This window comes from Carcharodon carcharias, chromosome 13 (assembly GCF_017639515.1).
Source record: "Carcharodon carcharias isolate sCarCar2 chromosome 13, sCarCar2.pri, whole genome shotgun sequence".
NCBI classification, from domain to species: Eukaryota; Metazoa; Chordata; class Chondrichthyes; order Lamniformes; family Lamnidae; genus Carcharodon; species Carcharodon carcharias.
The window spans coordinates 114,666,068-114,689,750 of NC_054479.1; the positions used below are offsets into that span (position 1 = coordinate 114,666,068).

Here is a 23,683-nt window from a genome sequence, read left to right on the forward strand (position 1 = left end):
CACTTTTTCTTGAGGCAATTACTTTAACCCTAATACTGGATTCGAATGCTGCACTGGATTTGTTGCGGCAAACCCAGTCACAATTATGTTAGTCACTTCTGGATTCTTATGGCAATCCCTAGCCTATGACAATTTAGTCCCTTCTGGATTCTTATGGCAATCCTATGACAATTACCCATTAGGTAAAAGCAAAAAACTGCAGATGCTTGAAATCCAAAATAGAAACAGAATTTCTGACAATTGCCCATTAACTGGTGATGTTTTGCGCAAATGCTAACTTCCTAGCAATTGTCCTACTGCTAACTCTAACTTTCTGTCCCAGCAAAAACCCTCTTAGCAAATGTCCTCTGACAAATGCTATCCTCTGACAAGTGCAAAGACCCCTGGCAAGTGTATTACTTTTATACCCTTTTTGCAGTCAACTTTTGCAACATTCACCCCAAGTTGTGCACCTGTGTCAACATAACTAATAGATTCTAATGAAATTTTTGCAATTCTTGACCAAAAAGGAAGAGTGCTACTAGCTTCTGTACAACAACCTAACTTTAGCTTATACCCTATGTTTAAAGTTCCTGACCAATGGAAGAATTCTTCTGGTTTTCCTACAACAAACTAACCTTGACTTGTAACCTTTACTTACAAATCTAAACCTCAGGCCATACTGCCAGCCAATCATCATCGCAGTTTTGGCTTCTGTTTACTACTAATACTAGATTCAATGGTGCCCCAGTTATAACTCCACATGTTCTTAAACCTATATTGCAGTATTTTGGCACTTGTTAGAAGGATGTGCTATTTAAAAAGATACAAAAAAATACAATAGACTGAAATCCTATTAAGACAATGGAGGTCTGCCAGCCAGTTCCCATAGATGAGCTGCATTCCATCAAGTAGGAAGAAAAGGAACAGACTCTTGAACCCCCGAAAGACCCCATCTCCTGTGGCTTTACACTATCTTGGAACTTTCAAAAGTTTCTGAGATGAGACATCAAAATGCAATTACCTGTTCTAAATACCAGTGACTACATGGATTAATTGAATTCCTCTGGAATGCACAGCTAACAGAACCTTAAGAACTGTTTATCAAGCCAGAGATTGGAATGTTGTATTGAAAGGCTTTAAAGAAGCTGGCTTTCTCTCCTTCTCTCAAAAGTATTGTGCCTGAATTTGCAAAGTAATCATCCTGAGAAGGGAAATCTACTGCAAACCAAGATCTTTTGAGGGAAAAAACATGGAAATCTTTTCCATAGGACTCTACCCAGGAAGACAACTGAACAAAATGGGCACAACATGGAATCACCACCCTGCCACCAGCCAAAGAACAGCTAACTGTATACTCCTTTGTTTTATCTTCACGAACTGTAAAAAGAAAATTTAAACCTATTCTCTTATTCTACCATCTGTACTAGGGTGTGTGTGGGCCCAGGGAATGTGTGTGACGTATGAATAGAGATTGTGATTTACCTAGGTTTTTTTGGGGGGGAAATAAGTTTACTGAAACTATCTTGTTCTTCATTTAAACTCAAAAAACCTGTCTAATTCTTTATAATGTGCAAGTGTTAATAGTGGGTCTGCTGCAGTAATGGCAAAGCACATCCTCTCTGAATTCATTACAGTCAGATCTGGAGTGGTAGAAGAGGGGAGTCATTTCACCCCTCACATGGTCGGAACATACTTAGAGATGCCAGCTTAAAACATCTTAACAACATTCCAATAATACATACAAATTAAGGCTTTTCATTATTAAGCTTATGTGCTGTACAATTTGTTAAAAAGCCTTATTAATTGCACAAATGTGTCAATGAGGTGAAGCCTAATAAGTGGCTACACTTCTAAAAATACTTCATTGGCTGTGAAGTGCTTTGAAACAACTCATTCCGTCTCTCTCCTTGGTCACTGTCTCAAGACAATCTGCACTGTTCTCAACCCCTTTGGATTCTATTTGACCCTGAGCAGAACTTCTATCCTTGTATCCTCTCCATCATAAAAAAAACCTCTAATTTCACCTCCATAGCATTGCCCAACTCTGCCCTGCTTTAATTCATCCATACCTTCATCACCTCCAGATTCAGCTATTGTAATGCTCTCCTGGCTACTCTCCCACCTTGATATGCTGTAAACCTCAACCGATACAAAACTCTACTACTGGTTTCTTATCCCGCTTCAAGTCTTGATCATTCATAACTACTGCCCTTGTAGACTTCCATTTACTTCCTGCACCTCAATGCCTCCAATTCAAATTTCCCATCCACGTGTTTAAATCTCCTCCATAACCTTAAGCATTCCCTCCACCTGCCCCCTTAAACCTTCTTTGACCATATAGCCCACATGCTCTGGAATACTCTCTCTAATTCCTTGTTTTAAGAATGTCTCTAAAATTCACTCAAGCTTTTAGTTACCCCTCTTTAATATCAGCTTCTCTGGCTCTCATCTGTTTTTGCCTTATTACACCTCTGCAAAGCAATCTTGAGTTGTTTTTTCCATGTAAAGAGTGTTATAAATGCAAGGCTTCTAATGAGGCTAACTAAAAGTAAATTTTGAGAATTCTAACCGAGTTCCTAATGATTATATCCTATTCATGCTTTAATTTATTGGCTTCTGTCATTAAAAGAATATAAAAATGTTACGTTGTGTTAGAAAATCATACACTGTAAGCATAACTCAATTATTAAATAATTACTTTCAACTTTTTTTTAATATGTAAGTTTTATTAAATAAGGAATGCTGGTGATTGTACTGAAATAACTGAGCAAGCAAAGCAATTATTGAATTAATATCAATTGATGAGATTGTTAAGAGAATGCTCTTCATTAAAAATAAATTGGCAAACTCCAAAAGCCAAATTGGCATGTTGAGAACGAAGAACATTACCCCAAACTAGTATAAATAACAATTTGCAATTAATGATACCGCAAGATTTACATAAAGGTGAACCAATCATTTTGCGAGTATTTTTCAGCAGCGACTCCATTTTAATAGGTAATGAACCTGCTGTCAGCCTCCTTGGTAGTGTCCCTTGGTGATTCAAGGATGACATAAAAAAACCTGAAAACAAATAAATGCTAAAAACTTAACCCTGTTAATGTTTTGTGTGTTTTTAAAGCACACATTTCAAAAGTCTTTCCAAACCACATCATGGAAAATTGAAATATATTTTGCTTTTCTGACATGAGCACAAAGATCAAGGCTGACACTCCAGTACAATACTGAGTGAGTACTGCCCTGCCAAATTTCGAATGAGACATTAAACCAAGGCTGCATCTGCCTGCTTGGGCAGATGTAAAAAGTCCTAGGCACCATTTTGAAGAACAGCAAAGGAGTTAATCCTGGTGTCCTGGTCAATATTTATTCCTCAATAGCAAAAACAAATTATCTGGCCATTATCACATTGCTGTTTGTGGGAGTTTGCTGTGTGCAAATTGGCGGCTGCGTTTCCTACATTACAACAGTGACTACATTTCATAAGTACTTCATTGGATGTAAAACGCCTTTTGAAAGGCGCTATATAAATGCAAGTTTTTTCTTTTACCCTGGGCTGAGTTGTAAGCTGCAGGGAATTATTGTACGCGGTAAATTTCCGCCTGGGCACAGAGAATACAGCTCTGGGTACAAATCTGACTCCCCCCACACCCTCCCCCCCCCACTCTATCAATCAGTAACAAAACAAAAATCTTGTGCAAAACTAACCACAACGTAATAAATGAGCACAACAACACTGCGTCCAAAAAACAAACTTAACAAAGTAAAAGCAGCTGATTCATTGCGAGTTTCTAGTCGTGCAGGAACAAGATATCTCGGAAGTGAATGTACTGAGGCTGCTCCCTAGTGGCACTATCGCCCCTGTGGTTATTTTGTTGCCTGTTGGTGCTGTGTATGGCCGTGAGCGCAGCTCGCAGTGCTGGCCGCGCTCTCCCGCACCGCTATCAACACCGAGCCCGCTGCGGCGGGGTGACAGTGGCGGCCGGCCAGGCGATGGGCACGGGAGGCAGCGGCAGGGTGAGCCTGCGGAGCCTCCGCTTCGACAACCTGGCTCTGCGCTCGCTGCCCCTCGACCCGTCCCGAGAGCCCGGCTCCCGCCAGGTGCCGGGCGCCTGCTTCTCGCGGGTCACCCCGGCGCCGGTCGACCGACCCCGGCTGGTCGCCTACTCGCTGCCGGCCCTCGGGCTCCTGGACCTGGGGCCGGGGCAGTCGGAGCAGGAGGTGGCCGAGTACTTCAGCGGGAACCGGGAGCTGCCAGGCTCGGAGCCCGCCGCTCACTGCTACTGCGGCCACCAGTTCGGCAGCTTCGCCGGGCAGCTGGGCGACGGAGCGGCCATGTACCTGGGGGAGGTGGTCAATGGGAAGGGGCAGAGATGGGAGCTGCAGATCAAAGGCGCTGGACCCACCCCTTACTCCAGGTCAATACAACCCACTCTTGCTTTACAACCTAGAACAGACTCTAGGCAGGGATTTTAAAGGCGTGTTTAATTCCAGTTGGGCCTTTCCTGGTTTTGACTTTTGGGGGCCTCTTCAGCCCAATCCTAGACTTGGGCTCGCGCGCGTCCCAAGTGGAAGAGACGGTTACTAGATTTCACAACCCCACATTCCTCCTGTTCCATGCTTATTTTTCCACCCCTAAGAGTGGCTTCAAGCACACGACTTTTTTTTTTAACGTCAGCAGCACTCTATAAATGTAAGATTTGTTTTTTTTTTAGTGTAAATATATATGATATAATTGACACAGGTGGCTAAAAATATAATTCTGTCGAAGGGTCATGAGGACTCGAAACGTCAACTCTTTTCTTCTCCGCCGATGCTGCCAGACCTGCTGAGTTTTTCCGGGTAATTCTGTTTTTGTTTTGGATTTCCAGCATCCGCAGTTTTTTTGTTTTTATAAAAATATAATTATCCTGTTGAATTATTATCCTGGGAGCAAAGTTTGTCTTTTGGATAAGCACAGACTGTTAGTACAGAGTTTGGGGGCATCATGTATTCTTTGTGCACTCTTTCCTTGCCTCCTGTTTACCCCTGGTTTCTGAATGATAGTGGTGTCTAGTCCCCACAAATTAAAATTTTCATTTTCCCTTCATGGCATCACCCGACCCTATTTTGTAACTCTACAACCCTATAGTGGCAGTCTTGTGGTGCAGCAGGTGGTGTCCCTGCCTCTGAGCCAGAAGCTTTGGGTTTGAGTCATACCCCAGGAATTGATGATCAAGGAAGACACATTCATAATGTGGCCAAAAGGTTGATCGTCAATCTGCAAATCGTTCCTGCAGGCGGTGAGAGCAGGAGAGAATCCAGGTCAGCCATGGGATGGATAGAAAGTCGGAACCTCTACCATTATTATTCTTTGCTCTGGATGATAACATGCATGTAAAACTGCATATTGCCACAGTAACTTGGACTCCCTGAGTGTTCTGTAACACTCAACACAGCCCTACAACTCCTCTGAAACTGCTATTGTTCTTACCTGGATTTTTGTGCATTTGCTTCAATCCCACTCCCATCACATCATTAACTGCTATGCCTTCTTTGATGCTACTGACTGCAGTGCCTTCAACCACCTAGGCCCCACACTTTGGAATTCCGTGCCTGAACACTTCAGCCTCTGCTGCATCTCCTCATCTAATACCAAACATGAAATCCACATCATTAGACAGCTTTTGGATCAGCTTCCTAATATCTTATTCCTTGGAATGTTTCCTATGTTAAAAATGCTATATAAATTCTGTTGTTGCAGCACAATGCACCTGTTTTAAGTACAAACCTGTTACAAGTTTTAGTGTTGCCTCATAGTTGCATATAGTACATTATATGGGATCTTGCATTTGAATTTTGCACAGTTCATAATAGTGTGAACTATGTTCAAATTTATTTTTGGCAGACAATCAGATGGTCGAAAAGTGCTTCGTTCCAGTATAAGAGAATTTCTCTGTAGTGAGGCCATGTTCCATCTGGGAATTCCAACAACACGAGGGGGAACTTGTGTAACATCAGATTCTAAAGTCATTAGGGACGTGTTGTATGATGGACATCCAATATATGAAAAATGCACAATTGTTCTTCGTATCGCTTCTACATTTTTACGGTATTAGGATTTCTGTTTTTGGTGTAAATTTGTGTAAGTTTTCAGAATTTATCAAATATTAAGGTTACCTTAATTACCTATAAGTAAATGTATCTTGTTTTGTGTTTTAAAATCAGATTTGGATCTTTTGAGATATTTAAACCTATGGACGAGTATACAGGTCGAAAGGGACCTAGTTGCGGTAGAAATGATATTCGAATTCAAATGCTTGACTATGTTATTGGAACATTTTATCCAGAAATTCAGAGTGCACATTTCCAAAACACAGTACAGCGAAATGCTGCATTCTTCAGAGAGGTAAGAAGTTATATAAATAAATAATTGTGCAGTAGAATAGAATGCTATTTACATGTTTTTGCCCTTGTGTATCATTGCTTTAAGAGTTCATTGCAAGCTGCCACTATCCAGCGTACACTTGGATTATTTTTTGGCATTATGTGTTCCGTTGCTATTAGCTGTATACAAGTGCACACTACAAATCTGAATTAAACAGCCCAGGTAGGTTCCAAGTTTGTTTCGTGGCCTGGTTAGTTAGCTGATCTCATCTGGGTATAGTTCTGGAGGTGTCTGCACCTCTGCATTAGAAAAGACAGCATTCACCCAAGTTCCATTCTATGTACATGACATGAAGGTCAGCGGTTTGTTGATGTAACAGAAAGAAGAGGAAAAATATAACATTTGTTAAAGATATAACTTGTTTTGAATGGCTATTTCTGAAGGTGGTCCAATGAGGTAGAATGCTGCATGTCATGACAGCTGAGCATTAAATCACTAAAACTGCTTTGTCAGTTCCAGTCTTAGTTTTGTCAAATGGAAAGGTAGAGACTGTAGTGTCTCCTATTTGAAGAACCATACTTAATACATATAGTGCATTGGTTAAACCCAAATTCATGCATCCTTCACACTGAAGATCAATTAATTTCCCTTGGCGGCCTCCTATTTCGACCCTTCACAAACTTAAACACATGTAGAACCCCATGACACATGTCCACTACTTCATACATACCAGCCTTGCATGATGATTGATTCTCTCCTTTAAGTTAAGTACTGTCAAGTCCTATGATTTTGGCCTTTTAAAAGATTTGTGGCATTTTTAGAAAAAAAATTACAGTAAACTCAAGTTTGGGATGCCACAATGATGTGAGGAATCTCTTTCTCCCTCTCGCTCTGTCTGCCTGTTTGTGTCTCTGTTTGTTTCTCTTTTAAGCTGCAAAATTGCACTGCACCGCAGCTACATGAAATTTCACATTGCTGATATAATTTTCCTTTTTCAATGTTGGTTACCATTTGCATGTGTTTATATTTTTAAATGAGCAAGCAATGTGCCTGCAGTGAATTTCCAAATGGACAATAATTGAATTGAATTGTGAACTCACCATTTGTACCGGTGTAACATTTTAAATGTGCTAATGTAAAGCGATTATAGTTTCAAACTTTTTGTTGAGATTTTTTTTCCTCTCCATTTTACACACAACCTACAAGTGATTATTTCACTAAACATTTATTTAAAAATTACCCATTTACGAAAAATTACTCATAGAGGTAGAGAAATGAATGATGTCATGGTTTATTTCCCCAGGACTGTCTCATACCTACCTTGAACACAAAACTGAAAACAGAATTGTGTTAATTAAATTTACAGAACTTCGGTACATTTCAAAATGTGTGTTTTTTTTTTGCAAAGAGATGTCTTAAAATTGAATAGTAATTTTTTTTATTATACATCCAAAAGAAACTCTGTTTTAATAAATCTGCAGATAACTAAGAGGACAGCCAGACTAGTTGCTGAATGGCAGTCTGTTGGATTTTGTCATGGTGTACTAAATACAGACAACATGAGCATCGTGGGACTCACCATTGACTATGGACCATTTGGCTTCATGGATAGGTATGTGGATTTTGAATGCAAGGAGAAATTATTTAGAATTTTGCAGTGTTAAAACTTTGTTTCAAATGCAGTTGCCAAACACACCATAGATATTGTCAGTGAAACTCAAACTCTTTTGTGTTCTACATGTCATGTAACCAATGATAAGTGTTGCAGAGGAAGGCATTTGTTAATTTTATATTTTTATTTCATCTTTCTGTGCTGCCGTTTCAACTGAGAAGAAGTAGTTTCTGCCATGAGCTTTTCCAGGCTGTTGTTTTTGAGTGGTGTTTATCAGACAGAGATGTACGTTTTGGAACAGTTCATCTGGCTGCTGCTTTTTTTTTTGTTCTAAAATGCTTTTTTCTTTCCTTGTGAATTTCAAAATCCTGGAAGTTGGTATAATTGGTCCATTAAGAACTGCTGCACTAACTTATCATTTCAAGAATTTTACATAGGGCTAGAAAAAATACTGAATATCATTGATTTTGTTTCACTGATTGTGGATTCTTGCTGAATATGAAAATGTGAGGTACTGTTTGTATCAGTTTTAGATCTGCTAATAATGAATATGCCTGTTCAATTTTATCTGATTTTAACCCTTTGCTGGATTTTCACAAAACTTGTGACTCCTCAACCTCTTTGGTTTAAAAAATAATTCTGGGGCTATTCACTCTGTATGTAATGTGTCATCATAACTCCTTATTAAGGTGGTGCAGTAAATTGGAGTATCAGTGTGCAGAACCAAAGAAGGATGGATATATGTATCTATAACCCTGGCCCCTGCACCCAACACAGAAATCAGCTTTCATAAGCAATTGTGCATTTCCTATGAACTAAAGTTTCAACTTTAGCGTAAACTATCTAGGTTAGCAGGTCTCCAAGCTAACAATTTACCTTTATCTTTAAGTTATGGGCTGGATACAGTGTGGAATACCTCCTTACATTACTGATCTTCTACTTAATAGTTAGCACAACTCTGACTGTCACCTCAGATTAAAGCCCTGAATTCAAATTAATTAAGAAATGAGCTATTACATCAACAGCAAATAAAAACCGATTTGGATAGATTGCAGGATTTTACTTATCTTTACTCCATCTATTAAGCTATAAAAATTGTTCCTCATACAGTGAACCAATGCATTTATGATGATCAGTTTTACATTTACTGAACTTGTGTGGATTATCCTACCAATTCCCAGCACATATAGTGGAACAGCAAAGTGGGTAATATAGATCCTTACCTTGTATAGTCAACCTAGTACAAAGATAAAAACAACGTCCCTGCCTGTAAACTGTTTTTGGGCAGTACCTATACTTTTTGGTTGTGGATCCACAGCACAAAATTACCCACAGTTGAGCACAAATTCAGAAGAAACATTTTTGCTGTTGAGCTGCTGCCAGATCAAGGTCATGGTTGAACTGCTAAATTAATATTTTACTTTGGTCTTCACAATGGAAAAAGGAGGATACTATACCAGAAGGAGAGAGAAGGTGAGAGATTATTAAGGGGAAAAACTGAAAGTATGAACCAAATAAGGAATTGAAATCAGATAAATCTCCTGACCTACATTGCAATTCAGAATGTAATTTTTTTCTCTGTCAGGTTTCTGATGTGCACAGCCGTGATGTTTTAGCAAATTTGAGCTCCAGCAGAGCCCTTGTGCACATATGGGCTTCCTAAAAACAAACATTTTGCTAATCTATCTTAAATTCTCTGGACTTAAGCAGGCTATCTCCATACAGGACAGAGCATGTGCTCTATGCAGAAACCCTACCTTAATACAGTTTCCCAAACTTTTTCCCACTGAGACCCCAATTCGAGGCTCTGAAATTGTTGTGACCCCTCAGTGGGAGGTGTGAAAGCATTGTGTTGGGGAGAGAGAGAGAGAAACCCCTATGAGACAGGTTTGGGGAAAGAGTTTTTAATATTCACACATTTTTAAAAACGCACCTTCTCAGTCACTTTGCTGGAGCAGGACAAAACCAAAAACAAAAATACCTGGAAAACTCAGCAGGTCTGGCAGCATCGGTGGAGAGGAACACAGTTAACGTTTCGAGTCCGCATGACTCTTCAACAGAACTAATTAAAAATAGAGAAGGGATGAAATATAAACTGGTTTGGGGGGGTGGGGGGGGTGTTGTTGTTGGGACAAGAAGGGCTAGGTAGAGGGCCAGTGATAGGTGGAGATAACCAAAAGATGTCACAGACAAAAGGACAAAGAGGTATTGAAGGTGGTGATATTATCTAAACGAATGTGCTAATTAAAGGTAGAAAGCAGGACAAGAAAGGTACAGATAGCCCTGGTGGGGGTGGGGTGGGGTGAAGGAGTTGAAATAGGCTAAAAAGTAGAGATAAAACAATGGATGGAAATACATTTAAAAATAATGAAAATAGCTGAGAAAAGAAAAATCTATATAAATTATTGGAAAAAACAAAAAGGGGGAAAATCGAAAAGGGGGTGGGGATGGAGGAGAGAACTCTCTCCTCCATCTCCACCCCCTTTCTGATCCCTCTCTTTTCTTCCAATAATTTATATAGATTTTTCTTTTCTCAGCTTTTTCCATTATCACTGGCCCTCTACCTAGCCCTTCTTGTCCCAACAACAACCGCCCCCCCCACCCTCCAAACCAGTTTATATTTCATCCCTTCTCTATTTTTAATTAGTTCTGTTGAAGAATCATGTGGACTCGAAACATCAACTGTGTTCCTTTCCACCGATGCTGCCAGACCTGCTGAGTTTTTCCAGGTATTTTTGTTTTTGTTTTTGTTTTGGATTTCCAGCATCCGCAGTTCTTTGCTTTTATTGCTGGAGCAGGAATCAGGCCTCAAGCAGTGGCCATTTAGGCCACGCCCACCATTTTAAAAACCTCAAGGATTTAAAGGGGCCACGCAGCTGTTAACATTCAGTGAGAGCAGGTCCAAAAACTCATCTTGCAACTCCTTATTTGGAAAGCCCTGTCTTCATAGCTTCATTTTGGAGACTTAACCACAGTGATGTATTTCTACGTATGTCCGTGTATCAGTGAATTGTGAAGAAGAAATCACAAGATTAAGCAAGTGACCAGAATGATGACTGATGGAAATTAACCTAAATGGGCAAATAATACAGTTTGGACAAAAGAAAGAATTACAGCCTAAATGTGGAAACATTGGTGGTCGTGAAACAATATAATTTCTAGGTCCAGAGCAATTAGCGGATAGTTAGTTTGTGAATCAAGGGATCAAATGGCAAAAGAGAAGATGAAAGGTGTCAAGTATTAATGGAAGAAGTTGCTGCTTCAGTGTACAGAATGCTAGACAGGCCTCATTTGGAATATTGTGCATGGATTTGATCACCATTGTTGATATATACTGGCTTTGGAAAGGAGTTCTGCAATGGTTCAGCTGGATGATATCTGAGATGAAGTGAATTAGCTATGATGAGGGTCGAGTTAAACTTGGGCTGGAATCATACGACAGAAATGGGAAATGGTGTTTTTTCTCCATATGAGCCACATAACATAATTCAAATTCCCCTGCTCACTCCCTGTAATATTTAACATTTTCTCTTAAATTAATTTATCCAATGCTTTACCAATGGTATATGACAATGTTGCAGATTCTAATCATTCTTTTTTTGTGGTCATTTAAAATTTGTTCTCGGTTGTTACCATCTCACTGACCATCATCACTAATATTATCCATAACCCATTTTGTAACATTGGACACTTCTATCTGATTATTTATTAACTCTTTTGGCATTCATCAGAAAAGCCCTAACTGGTCAGATTTCTGCTCATAACTTCCCACTTAGTTGGAGTAGCTAAACCCACTTCCTGGGGGACATGGGTCCCCTGATTTGGCACTAAATTGATGATCTTGCTTGGTGAAGGTGGCATGTGGAATTTTTTTTTTAAATTACTATATATACTTGTGAAAAAGTGAACCTTATGTCAAAGTTGACCCCATAATTTTTAGCCTAAAAAAATGAATTTTTCATATACCTCACGTAAAAGACAACCCCAGTTTTTTAGTGATTAAAGCCCAAAAAGTTCAGAGATAAAGTATAATCCTGGAGATGTTAATGATTCAATTTATTTGTAAATGTATAAATGTTAGTTAACCTGAGTGACAATGTTGCACATTTTAATCATTCTCTTTTTTTGTGGTCATTTAAAATTTGTGCTTGGTTGTTACCATCTCTCTGACCATCAGTAAATGCTTAAAAACATTTCTATGTTTAAATTTTGTTTTTATTTACTTAAATTATTAAGGTGATCAGATTATGAATTATAATTAATATTAATTCCTTTGGTGTTGTTTTTTATTTTATTCCATTGTGACATCTTTTTTGGCTTTCATTTGAGCCCAAATCAAGCCCAGATGTTAACCCTTTGAAAACATTATCAGTGTAAAACTCATCCCGTGACTTTTACCCTATAAAAAATTGGTCTAAAAAATTTGACTTTTACAGAAGTATATGCAGTACAATGTTTTCTGTAGGGAGTGTTTCTCTTGTTTGCACATTGTGTGTCGGGAGAATTTTATCCTATGCCTGATTGTATTGTACCTGACCTAGAAGTGCTTGACAGTCACACTAGATAACAAAATGGAGCACATTTCATTGTCCAACATAATACTGCTCAACTAATGAACAAATTCACTAAGTCAATATGTTCTCCTATAACTAAATCTGTATTTTGAATTGCATTATGCAATAATAAATGAAGAACACTTTGCATTTCGTTTTATTCAATTGCTATATTGCTGTAATAGCTTTGTTTTAGATCAACAATTTTCCTTCTGGATTTTCAAGAAACCACATTTGTATTTTCTGAAGTGGATATGCATTGCTGCATATATTTGGAGCCTTTATACATGTAGCAATATTACTTATCAATGTAAAATAATACGTGTGATAATAGATATTTGAACTTAGTAATGCATTGTACAGCATAATAACACAAAAGGCTCCAACATGAATGATTTAATGACCTATTTCTTCCTCCAACCATTAAAGGTTTGATCCAGATTATATATGTAATGGTTCTGATAATAGAGGCCGCTATGCATACAACCGTCAACCTGAAATCTGTAAATGGAATCTCACTAAATTGGCTGAGGCCTTGGTTCCTGAGCTGCCTCTGGAGGAAAGTCAGTCTATCATTGAAGGGGAATATAATGCAGAGTTCAAGCAACATTACCTGCAAAAAATGAGAAAGAAATTGGGACTTCTTCAATATGAGAAGGCAGGGGACGAAGAATTAGTTTCTGAACTGCTGCACGTTTTTCAGATAACAGGTTAGTATGAAAGTTGCAAACTTCCTTTTAACCTTCTAAAGAATTAACTATACTTCCTATTCTGGTATAATCTGCAAATGTTGATGGTATTTCTTCTAAGCCCCTATCCAAACCATTAACATCCATCAAAAAACTACCCTTAACTCTTACCCTGTTTCTCACTAAACAATTCTTAATCCAGCTTTCTATCCTCCCCTAATTCCAAACCCATTATTCTTCCCTAACAACCTCCAGTGTGTAAGAGAGCTGACTGTAAAAAGAAAACAGAAAGGGAGACCTGAAGTAATGAAAAGAGAGAATGAGTGATTACAGAAGCGGGACGAGTGACATACATCCATATGTGCCAAAAATGTTATGTCTTGTTTGTGCCGTTCAGGTTTCCTTCCAAATCCTAAATGTTAATGCACGTGATCAGATACACATGCATAGCCAACTAGTTGTAACCAGGTTAAATGTAACAATTCGATTCGTTCATATGTTCATTGTGATGCTTGCACAGAGAATTGAATTAAAGAGGCAAGCACCTTTTAAATAACTTCTGTTTTTTTTTCATTCAGGCGCAGATTTTACAAACACCTTCCGTTTGCTTAGTGAATTCGCAATTCCTGGAATTTCCACTTTATTTACACTGGGAGAATTTCTTGAAAAGCTGATAAAGCAATGTGCATCTTTGGAAGAGCTAAAACTGGCCTCCAAACCAAGTATGGATCCACGGTAATAATGTAAACCTAGGGAATGAAACATTTTTGAGATTTAAAGAAAGTTTACTTGTAAAATCATTATTTTACACACTCCTGGTATATCTAATAAGCTATTGTTGATTATCAGTAGTTTGCAAGTTAAAATTATTTTGTAGCACAGGTGTGTCTTTGTTAAAGCATGTTCCAATAATGCATTTTCGTTTCAGTGCATTTGGTAAATTAGGGATGTTCCTCTGTAGCGCTCTATTTTCGATTTAGTGCAGTTACTGAGCATGCGCAGTCTTTTTTAAAATCAAACTGCCACTCACTGTCTCAACCTCCCTTGACGCTCCTGCTCGCTAACCTTCCCACTTGCCGCCTCTCCCTCTCCAACTCTCTCACCTACAGCCTCTCCCACCCCGATCATTCCTGCTCGCTGCTTCCCCAAGCCTCTTGGCTTGCCGCCTCTTTTCCTGACCCTCCCACTCTCAGCTTCTCTCACTCATTGCCTCCTTTCCACTACTGCTTTCCTGAGCCCCTTGCTCACAGCAAGGGTTCAGGAGAGGGAGAAGCAGAAGGAAGTGATGAGCGGGAGGGCCGATAATGACATCCCTTCTGGTTTTTAATCTGGACCTCTACAATATTTATAGCATCTCCTAAAATCCAAATCCTGTCCATTTCCATCTCTGGTCACCCTGCCCCCCTCTTTGTTAAAAATCACTCATCTGCACCCCAGACTCTGCTCCTGCACAACCTTCACCATTGTTGCATTGAGTTTATACTCACACTCCTTGGCTTCATCCGTAAATGCATTACCTCTCACTTCTCTGCACTAAATTGCACCTCCACCTTTCTGCTAACCTGTCTGAGTCCTGATCAAGTATTTTAGTGAGTGGGAGGGCCGTTGAGTTGGGAGAGGTTCAGGGAGGAAAGAGGCAAGTGGGAGAGGTGGAGTGTCGGTGAGCTGGAGGTAAATTCAAAGAGTTTGCACTGTAAGTTATAGAGGATTTTTGAGCCAGTTAGCTTCAAGAGAGCCAACAGGTTTTTAAGGTAATAATTACAGGTCAGGTATGTAACCTACCCCTATTACCGGTTTTCCTATGGCAAAGTAATTTTTGTTTAGCACGCCATTTTATAGGAACGCATTAGGAGTACCAAATGAGGAATAGTGTAATTTGTTGCCATGTGTCAAATGATTCTCCATTTGTCAAATATGACCAAAGGAACAAAAGCTACTTATCACAAATGATTTTTCCATAATCTAATAAGTTGCAGATCAGTATTGAAAGGTGGCAATGAATGATAAGTTGCAACACTGAATTATTCTCAATACTTTTACACAATGGAGTACAGGGTATACATGGGGTATCTATTTATCAGTTTCCTACCTGCAATGGCCTACTGACTTCTGTCCACAATTATTCAAATCTCTGAATTTTGAAACATACTCTATCTGATAGAATATTTTGTGACCTTGGGGCATTTTGAAAGTGTTATAACTTAAAAATATTACTATGTACTATTAACATTGTGTTTTTAGTTTAGGTGAATGAATGAGATATTGGGTATTATTAGTTTAGATATCAAAGCGATACCATGATTATGCGATATGATAATGTCTGATTGCATAGCCGTTTTACTTGTCACATGGGTTTGGAGACTTCATACATAACCAATAAGAAACATTCCTCAATATATGAAGTAGCAATTGCACTTTACCCTCTGCCAGGAGTTATTTACCCACAGAAATAACCTCACTAGAGATGGCATACTACAAATTATCGCACTTGTGGGGAAAGCCATTTATGAGTTTTTTTTTTACAATTGTGGAAGAATTTTTATAACTTGCCATAAATGGTGGGTAATTTATTCATTCTAATTTATTTATTGTATAATTATGTGTACCCAGTTTTGTTAAAGAAAGCAGTTTAGGGAAGACTCTTGTAGTTTTGGATCCCCTGGACCAAATCCACAAGGGAAACTTGGTCATGCTATCACAACGATTTTGCAATTTGTATTTATTACGAGAAGATGTGTGCACTGAATTCAGAAGTAATGAGTCCACCAAGACCTTTATAGATTTTAGAAATTAAATTAAAATATTTATTAACAAAATAAAAGATTTCAAGCACGTACATAAGACTACACTTACTTACTACAATAACAATTCCTAAAATTCCTAATTAACCTGACTCTCAATTACCCCTTTAAGGCAACAGTCCAAAATAGATTTTAGATTTAAAATAAAACCAGCAAGTTAACACAGTACCCACTTGACAGTGGAATTCTAAATGGCTTTCTCCAACTTCAGTTACTGGACACAGCCGACTTATGCATGAATAGCTGGAGGTTTCTTGAAGGCTGTTTCACACACTCCTGTTAGATCTTACGTGGCCCTCTCTTCACATAGCCTTTCATTCTCCTTTATATATGTTTCTCTCTCTTTAATATGTAAATTCTATTGTTCCATATGTCTTTGGAACTGTATCTTTCTCATAATATAAACACTTTCATGTTGTCAATATTGTCAATAACCTTTTGGAAAAATAAACACACTCCTTAGCCTTGCTTATTTGGCTAGTTGTAAATAGACTAACATCCCTTTGAAATCTAAACAATCCCATCACTTATCTAAAAATGCAAATTCCCATCATACCTTACATGCTAAGCCAGCATCCATGTTTACTCATTAGCATTTCAAACATATTTCTACACCTAGCTTCTTTTGATTATTTCAAGCTTGCAGTCTACATGACTCCAAATGTAATTAAATCACACAGACAGACCCAATATACTCACACACACAAACTTACTTTATAATAAACCAGAAAAGTATTATGAAAATTATTATACTTTTGTAAAAATATTATATGCGTATTACATTTTGTAAAATCTGTATGATTACGAATTAGACTTTGTTTATTCAGATTCTGACCTTGTGTTCTGGTGATCCTACACAGGCAGCTGTCCATGTTGATAGCCCTGTCCCAGTCTAACCCACAGCTCTTTGATCTGCTTGGCAACAAGGAAGGAATTGCTAAGGAGTTGGCTCGCATAGAACGCTTCTCTGAGTTGGAGGAGATGACAGCCGAAGAGCTACTAAGCAAACAGAAGAAAGCATGGACAGACTGGCTACAAAAGTACAGGTTAGAAATTGCAACTTTATAGTTGCATAAATAAAATTATAAATAACTTCTAGATTTCCCCCAGGTGTCTGTTAGTTGAAGATGCCTCCCAGAATAGCATGAAGCCACACAGAGCAGAATAATGATTCCTGTCTTTGTATGTGTTCGCTGGATTGGTTGGTAGGGTACTGCAATTAGTCTGAAGTGATACACGGCTTGATCATTGCAGGGGGAGAAAATCAATTAGGTTCCCTGTTTCTGGTTCCTATTTAGAGACTCCTGGCAGTGAGTTGTTTGGGCATTGGATGAGAACAGGATTGAATACTCAAATTGCTTGTTGACAGTTACTGTCTTGGATCAGACATGGAGAAAGACCACTTGGGCTAAGTGCCCAGTCGGCCAGCATTCATAGAATTGAACGCTAGGTCAAGTCAGCACTGAGAGGAAGGGAGAAAATCAGGGGGAAAAAAATCAATTTTAAAAATTAAAAAAAGAACTTTGTGTATTCATGCTGATGTATTTTTGTAAATTCTGAATAATGGGAATCTCTTAGAAGTCATAGTTTGTGTCTTCTGTATCTGTGGTTTCTGTGTAGCACAGTCTTTCCAAATAATGGCATGATTTGCTTAATGTTCAACAAGCTCTAAAAGTAACACTGAAATCATTGTACATTTTTCATTTTTTAATGGATTGTAGCATACTTTTTCCATATTTAAGTTCCCTAAAACTCAGTGGTTTCTATATTTTTAAACTTTCTCCAATTTGTATAAAATTCAAGCATTAATGTAAGATGCAATTTCTGTATTAGCTCTTCGATACTGGTGAGAGAAGGTCCTCATTTTTGGCTCGTGGCCTTCCTGCAGTATTTCAAAGGTTAAGATACTGAGTTTGTATTTATGAACATTCAGCTTTGGGCTTTCAGTGTGATGATATGCCTGAAAAGATGTCATTGTACTTGTTTTTTTGTTTTCTTTCAGGTTTCGTTTGGAGAATGAAGCAGAAGATGTTGATGACATCGCTGAACTAAATGCTGAACGTGTGAAGGTGATGAATTCAAACAACCCAAAAGTTATTCTGAGAAATTACATTGCACAGAATGCAATCACCGCTGCAGAGAATGGGGACTTCTCGGAGGTGGGTAAACTGCAGTAAATTGATTTCAAGGATTACATGCCAAAAAAATCCTTTGCAAACCAATGGCTGAGGAAGAATTGCATACTTAAATGTGTAAGAAAAACTTAAGACTAGAAAATTAAAGTAAGGTCCATTACATTAAATATTTAAGGTATCTTACAAAGTATTTGCAGTTCAGGAAGTTCTTCCCTGACATCAGAAAACAATTAAGCAACCTTCAGGAAATTATAGTTCCCAAGTATTTATTATTATATGTATTTAAATTACCCTCTATTTCATTAACATCCACCCCCCTCCCCCCTTCACCTCTCTTGCTTGCAGGTGCAGAAAAAAAATCATTTCAGGCCAGCCCCAAAGGTCATAGACTTCCAACTCCACTTTATACTTTATAAACTCAATAGTTTATTTGATATGTTACAACAATGATTACAATTGAAAAGTATCTACTTGCTGTAAAGCACTTAGGGGTAGCCTGAGTTTAGAAAGTCACTGGGTTGCATCTTACCTATGTCAGGCAAGCTGGGCGGGGGCGTGTGTGGACGCTCGGCTGGTAGCCCTCTACCTGTGTGGGTGGGGGGGAGAAGGGAGAGTCAGGGCCTGTGCTCTTTCGCACATGTGCGCGAAAGTGCGCAACAATCTCCGAGGCACAGAGCAGCCTCAGGGAGATTAAGTTGATAGTGAAACTTTTTAATAAAGGAAGGGGAAAATTATTTAAACATGTCCCAGTCACATGAGCTGGGACATGTTTGTAAATTGTGCAAGATTTAATCAATTATTTTATAAAACTTTCAGGAAACCCCATCCCGCCCATTGATGAGGTTTTCTGAAAAACACAAAAGCCGCTTGGGCTCTTCGCCTGCCCGCCAACTTTAAGGTTGGACGGGCAGCATTGCTAACAACTCTAATTGGTTTTTTTAATGACCTTAATAGGCCATTGACAGTTTGGCGGGCACGCAGCTGCCTCCAGCGCGCTCCTGCTGAACAATATATCTAAACAACATGTGATGACATCAGGACCCTCGCCCGACGTCATCGCGCATCATTTTACACGGCGTGTTGGGCCCGCCCTCGTGCACCAACGGCAATATTCTGGCCACTGTAAAAGTGCGAGTCTTTCGTTAACATTGAATAGTGCTCTGCGTGAGCTTACCTATTCCCTTCATGACCTTAAATACCTCAATAAGATCATCTCCAAGTTGCCTTTTTATTCCACTGTAAACATCCTTCATACCGTTAGTCCTTTATAGCTCAGATCCGTAATCTCTTTATTTGTACTGCTCTAAAGCGAGTGGAACAGTGCCCAGAATTGTAGAAAATATCAAGATAGGGATCCATCAGCGCTTTGTACAAACTAATTCACTCTTCCTAACTCTGTTTCATCCTTTATAATCTACCTCACTGTCATTCTTTCCCGAGATCCTACAAAGATACCAAAATCCAACTTATGAATAAGTGGTCTGCCCCTCCCAAAAGCTGACTGCACCATCTTTTGCCCCCTTTTAGATTGTAACGAAACTCTGAATTCGTTCAAAGTTGCTTTTATATTGATGTCGGTGGGTGTTTTATTTTCCCAACATGTGCATTTCTTGCAACGAGCGATGGTGCCAATTTAAACCTGCCAAATTTGCTAAAGCTTTTCATTGGGCCTTGATTATACAGCACTTGTATTTCAGGAACAGGTTCCATAAACTCTTCATACTGCTAAAATTTCCTATCTGATTTATATATTTTTAATGTTTCAATTTTGAGTCAGTTGCTCTCCAAGAATCCTGATCTGATATGTTGAGTCTTTATGAGATTTTCAGGAAAATATTCTTAAAGTTAGAGATTCTCCTGCAGGTAGAAATGTTCTTATGATAGTGGACGCAGAATGAGAATATTTGCCACTGAAAATACTGCACTCTATATTTTCTCCAAACTATCTCCATGTCATCGTATAAAGCAACATGAGAAATAGGAGCAGGCTGAGATCCCAAATAACCATTACTGTTGTTGAAACAGCTGCACCGCATGAGGCAGGCTTTTCCAGTCAGCGAGCGGGGGCAGGAATACGTCAGGCGTGTATCCCGACGTTACCCCGTGCCATTTAGACTTTCAGTTCCGCCTATTAAGGCCATTTAAAAACTAATTAACATGATTGATGGACCTGCCCATCCAACCTTAAGGTTGGTGGGCAGGCCAGGAGCCCAGGCGGGCTTCAGAAAAAACATGAAACCTCAGGGATGAGATTTCATGAGGGTATTTAAATTTTTATTAAATGTTTAAATAAAAGTTACGGACATGTCCCAACCAATGTGACAGTGTCATATGAGGGGACATGGCAAGGAAAAATTTTTAATCACCCTTATTGAAAGTTTTAAATCGGAGCTGATCTCCCTGAGGCAGCACTTTGCCTCAGGGAGACCTGTACGCTCTTCCACGCACACACACAATAGAGCACAATCCCGGATAAGGGAATCTCCGCCCACATAGCGCTTCCTGATGGACGTTCATGCTGGGTGGGCCTTAATTGGCCCGCCCACGTAAAATGACGGTGCACCCCTGATTGGGAGCGCCGATCGGAAGACTGCCCACCCGCACAAGCTCCTGCACCGCCATCCCCCCCCACAAACGGGGGGGAAAATTTTGCCCATAGAAAACCTCACCTGATTGATAGCTCAGGCTGTCTGATCTCTGCAGCCAATTTCACAATGTTTATTTTCACAAGGTTAAGTGGTTTCAAGGACTTGTGATATTTTTATTGATACTTTAAAGGGTCATGATAATTGGTATTTTTATTACCTTGTAGTGAAATAGCTTTTTTAACGAAGTGAAAAGTTATGAATGAATTACTTTTTGAAAGCTTTGTTTACACATCCTACTGCCACTGTAAGGTTCATTGGTTGTATACAGTGTATAGTGGGTCAATGTGCGTGGATATACAATAGCTTGACATAGGGGGCATGAGGGGTAACTGGGGATGGGTGGAGATGCATAGCTTGCCATAGGGAGCATGAGGGGCCAGAGGGGTGAGTGGAGGAGCATAGCTTGGCATTGGCATGAAGGACCATAGTGGGTAGGTGGAAGGCATGAGGTGTCATGGATGCAATAAGAGGAGGGGTGACGGCTGGAGTCCTTTTGATTTTAATTGGGAACAAGTCTGACAGCACCAAGACGGGCCTTTTACCGTCTGCCTTGGCACCCAGCAGCATTTGTGGCTGCCTCCAAGCCCCTGCACCCACCACCAACGCCCCAACTTGCTTCCCCCCCCCTCCACCACACCCCAGAAGCCAAAACAAGGTGTTTACGAAGCTCCACCCCACCCACTCACCCACAATGAAAACTCCACCATTGCAAGCACTTTCTCCCAAGATGGTCAGGCTGAGCTGGGAATTGCCCTGACTCCCACAACTCACATTGAGGATGAAAATTCATGCCATTGTGTTTCTTATGCTAACCTTATTTAGTTTCTTATTTAAATTTTAACAACTATTCAAACTCCATGGGCTCGCAAAGTCAAATTAACTTTAATAATTTAGTATGATACCAAGAAATAGTTCTTTCACTTTGCAAGTTTACTGATAGAAGCCATTAAATTGGCCAACTCTTAAAATGTTTGTTAAATTCCAGCAGTACAGAAAACTATTGAAAACTGAAATTTGCTAATCAAAAGTGAACAATTGAAATTATCTAGAATTACTGACTTTTAGAGTGAGGTGAGGTGTTTTTAGATTGCACAATAATCTACATCTTGTTTTTTTTTTAGGTTAGACAGGTTCTGAAGCTTCTAGAGAACCCATACAGTGAAGAGCCTTGTGTGGATGAGGAGCTGCTGCAAGAAGCAACGGTACAGGCTGCAGTTTCTGGTGATGCATTAGACAGCAGGAGAATGCCGTACCACAGTAAACCACCTGACTGGGCTAGGAAACTTTTAGTTACCTGATCTTCGTAAACACCTTGTTTTGGCTTCTGGTTAAAAGAGGCCAAACCAAGGTAAGTAATGAGTGCCTCTGTTTCCTCACAACAGACATAATGTGGAGATCTACCTTTGCAAAAAGCGCACCAGATATGCTGAAGTCTACACCCCATTGTGATATAATGAAAGTTGTGATTCATGACTATAATATGTTGTCAGCTGAAGCACGGTGCGAAAAGAAAATGTGCAAACGTATTAGTATAAAAACAATAAATGTTTTTGACTGATCACTTTCTTTATTAAAAGGAGTGTTTGAGAGAGATGTTCAGTATGGAATATGAGTTATCAGAGAACTAATTTTTCTGACAGAGCAATGAAAATCTATGGGAACATGTACTACCTCTGTTACAAACTGCAGCAATTTACATTGAAGTAGCTATGCTAACACAGGTGGACTTGCTTAATGTCCCCTAAAGAAAGAAGCTTAATTTCATGAAAATAACAGATCAGTTTTGGATGTGGGTTTTATTTTTGTATAGCTGGCAGAAAGCAGACCAGCAATTTTCCTCCATATCCTTGATATGAAAGTAGCTGACATTATATCTATATAAGTAAGTGTGTAATGAGTGACATTCATAAGTATGAAAATAACCAGGTAATCACAAATGATTGAATGTGCGTTTGTAACTGAATAGTGATACAATTTAGTAGTACCGCTGCTATAAATGATATTGAACCACTCAGGTGTACATTGAAAGATTTAGTCTACCAAAGGTGAGTTGTAAGGCAACTTATTCATGTGAAGGCCACTTTATTTAATGTACTGTGCTTGTAATTTCTTAAAAGATAATTCTTAATTTAATGTAGTCCCATTTTAATGTAGTTCCATTATTGAATAGACAGCGTCTACATGGGGTTGTAGAACAATTGATTGCGAGACAATGATACTGCTCTGTAAAGGTTGAAATATAAGATCTCCAGACAAAATCTGTTATTGTGAATACAAAAATATCAACTCAAATGTATTGAGCTATTTTTGTATGATGTGGAAACTGTTGTACTCAAGTAAAATGTTCAACATTTAAGAAATGTTAACGCACAATATAGGCTTATATTGCTGAAATGACTATTTGCACTTGAGGATTTTTTTAGACATCCATTGTTTAGAACCATTTTGTTAATTGTAAAAGATTGAACTTAAATTTATTGGCTTTTAAAATTTATACAAATTGCCTGTGTATTCTGTTCCCTGCAATGCAGTAATAAACAACCATTAACAGTTTATTTTATGTTAAAAGAATGAATTGTACATGTATGTGCGCATCTACATACAGTCACCTTTTACATACTCAAGACTTGCCAAAGCACTTCCACACCCAACTAATTACTTTTGAAGTGTGTCATTATGTAGCGAAACACTGCAGTCAATCTAGTGTCGTGGTGGTATTGTTTGAAGGATGAATGTCTCCCATGGATTCTCCTGCGTCCATCGAACAGGCAGAAGAGGCCATCTCATCTGAAATATGGCACCTCTGACAATGAAGCATTCTCTCAGTTTTGCACAGAATTGATGTTCTCAGGCCATGAAGTGAGGCTTGAATACACAATGCCAAGTGAGAACCAGTAAG

General features: G+C 39.0%; 1 protein-coding gene across 1 annotated transcript; it reads left to right on the forward strand.

Annotated features, from left to right (window-relative positions):
• Positions 1–3,798: 3,798 nt before the first annotated feature.
• selenoo1 (selenoprotein O1) lies at positions 3,799–23,337 on the forward strand. Its single transcript, XM_041203638.1, has 9 exons — positions 3,799–4,397; positions 5,867–6,070; positions 6,187–6,367; positions 7,828–7,958; positions 12,941–13,221; positions 13,779–13,935; positions 16,862–17,047; positions 18,004–18,160; positions 21,906–23,337. The coding sequence occupies exons 1-9, from the start codon at positions 3,874–3,876 to the stop codon at positions 22,089–22,091; spliced, it is 2,007 nt and encodes a 668-aa protein (XP_041059572.1). The 5' UTR covers positions 3,799–3,873; the 3' UTR covers positions 22,092–23,337.
• The last annotated feature ends 346 nt before the right edge of the window (positions 23,338–23,683 follow it).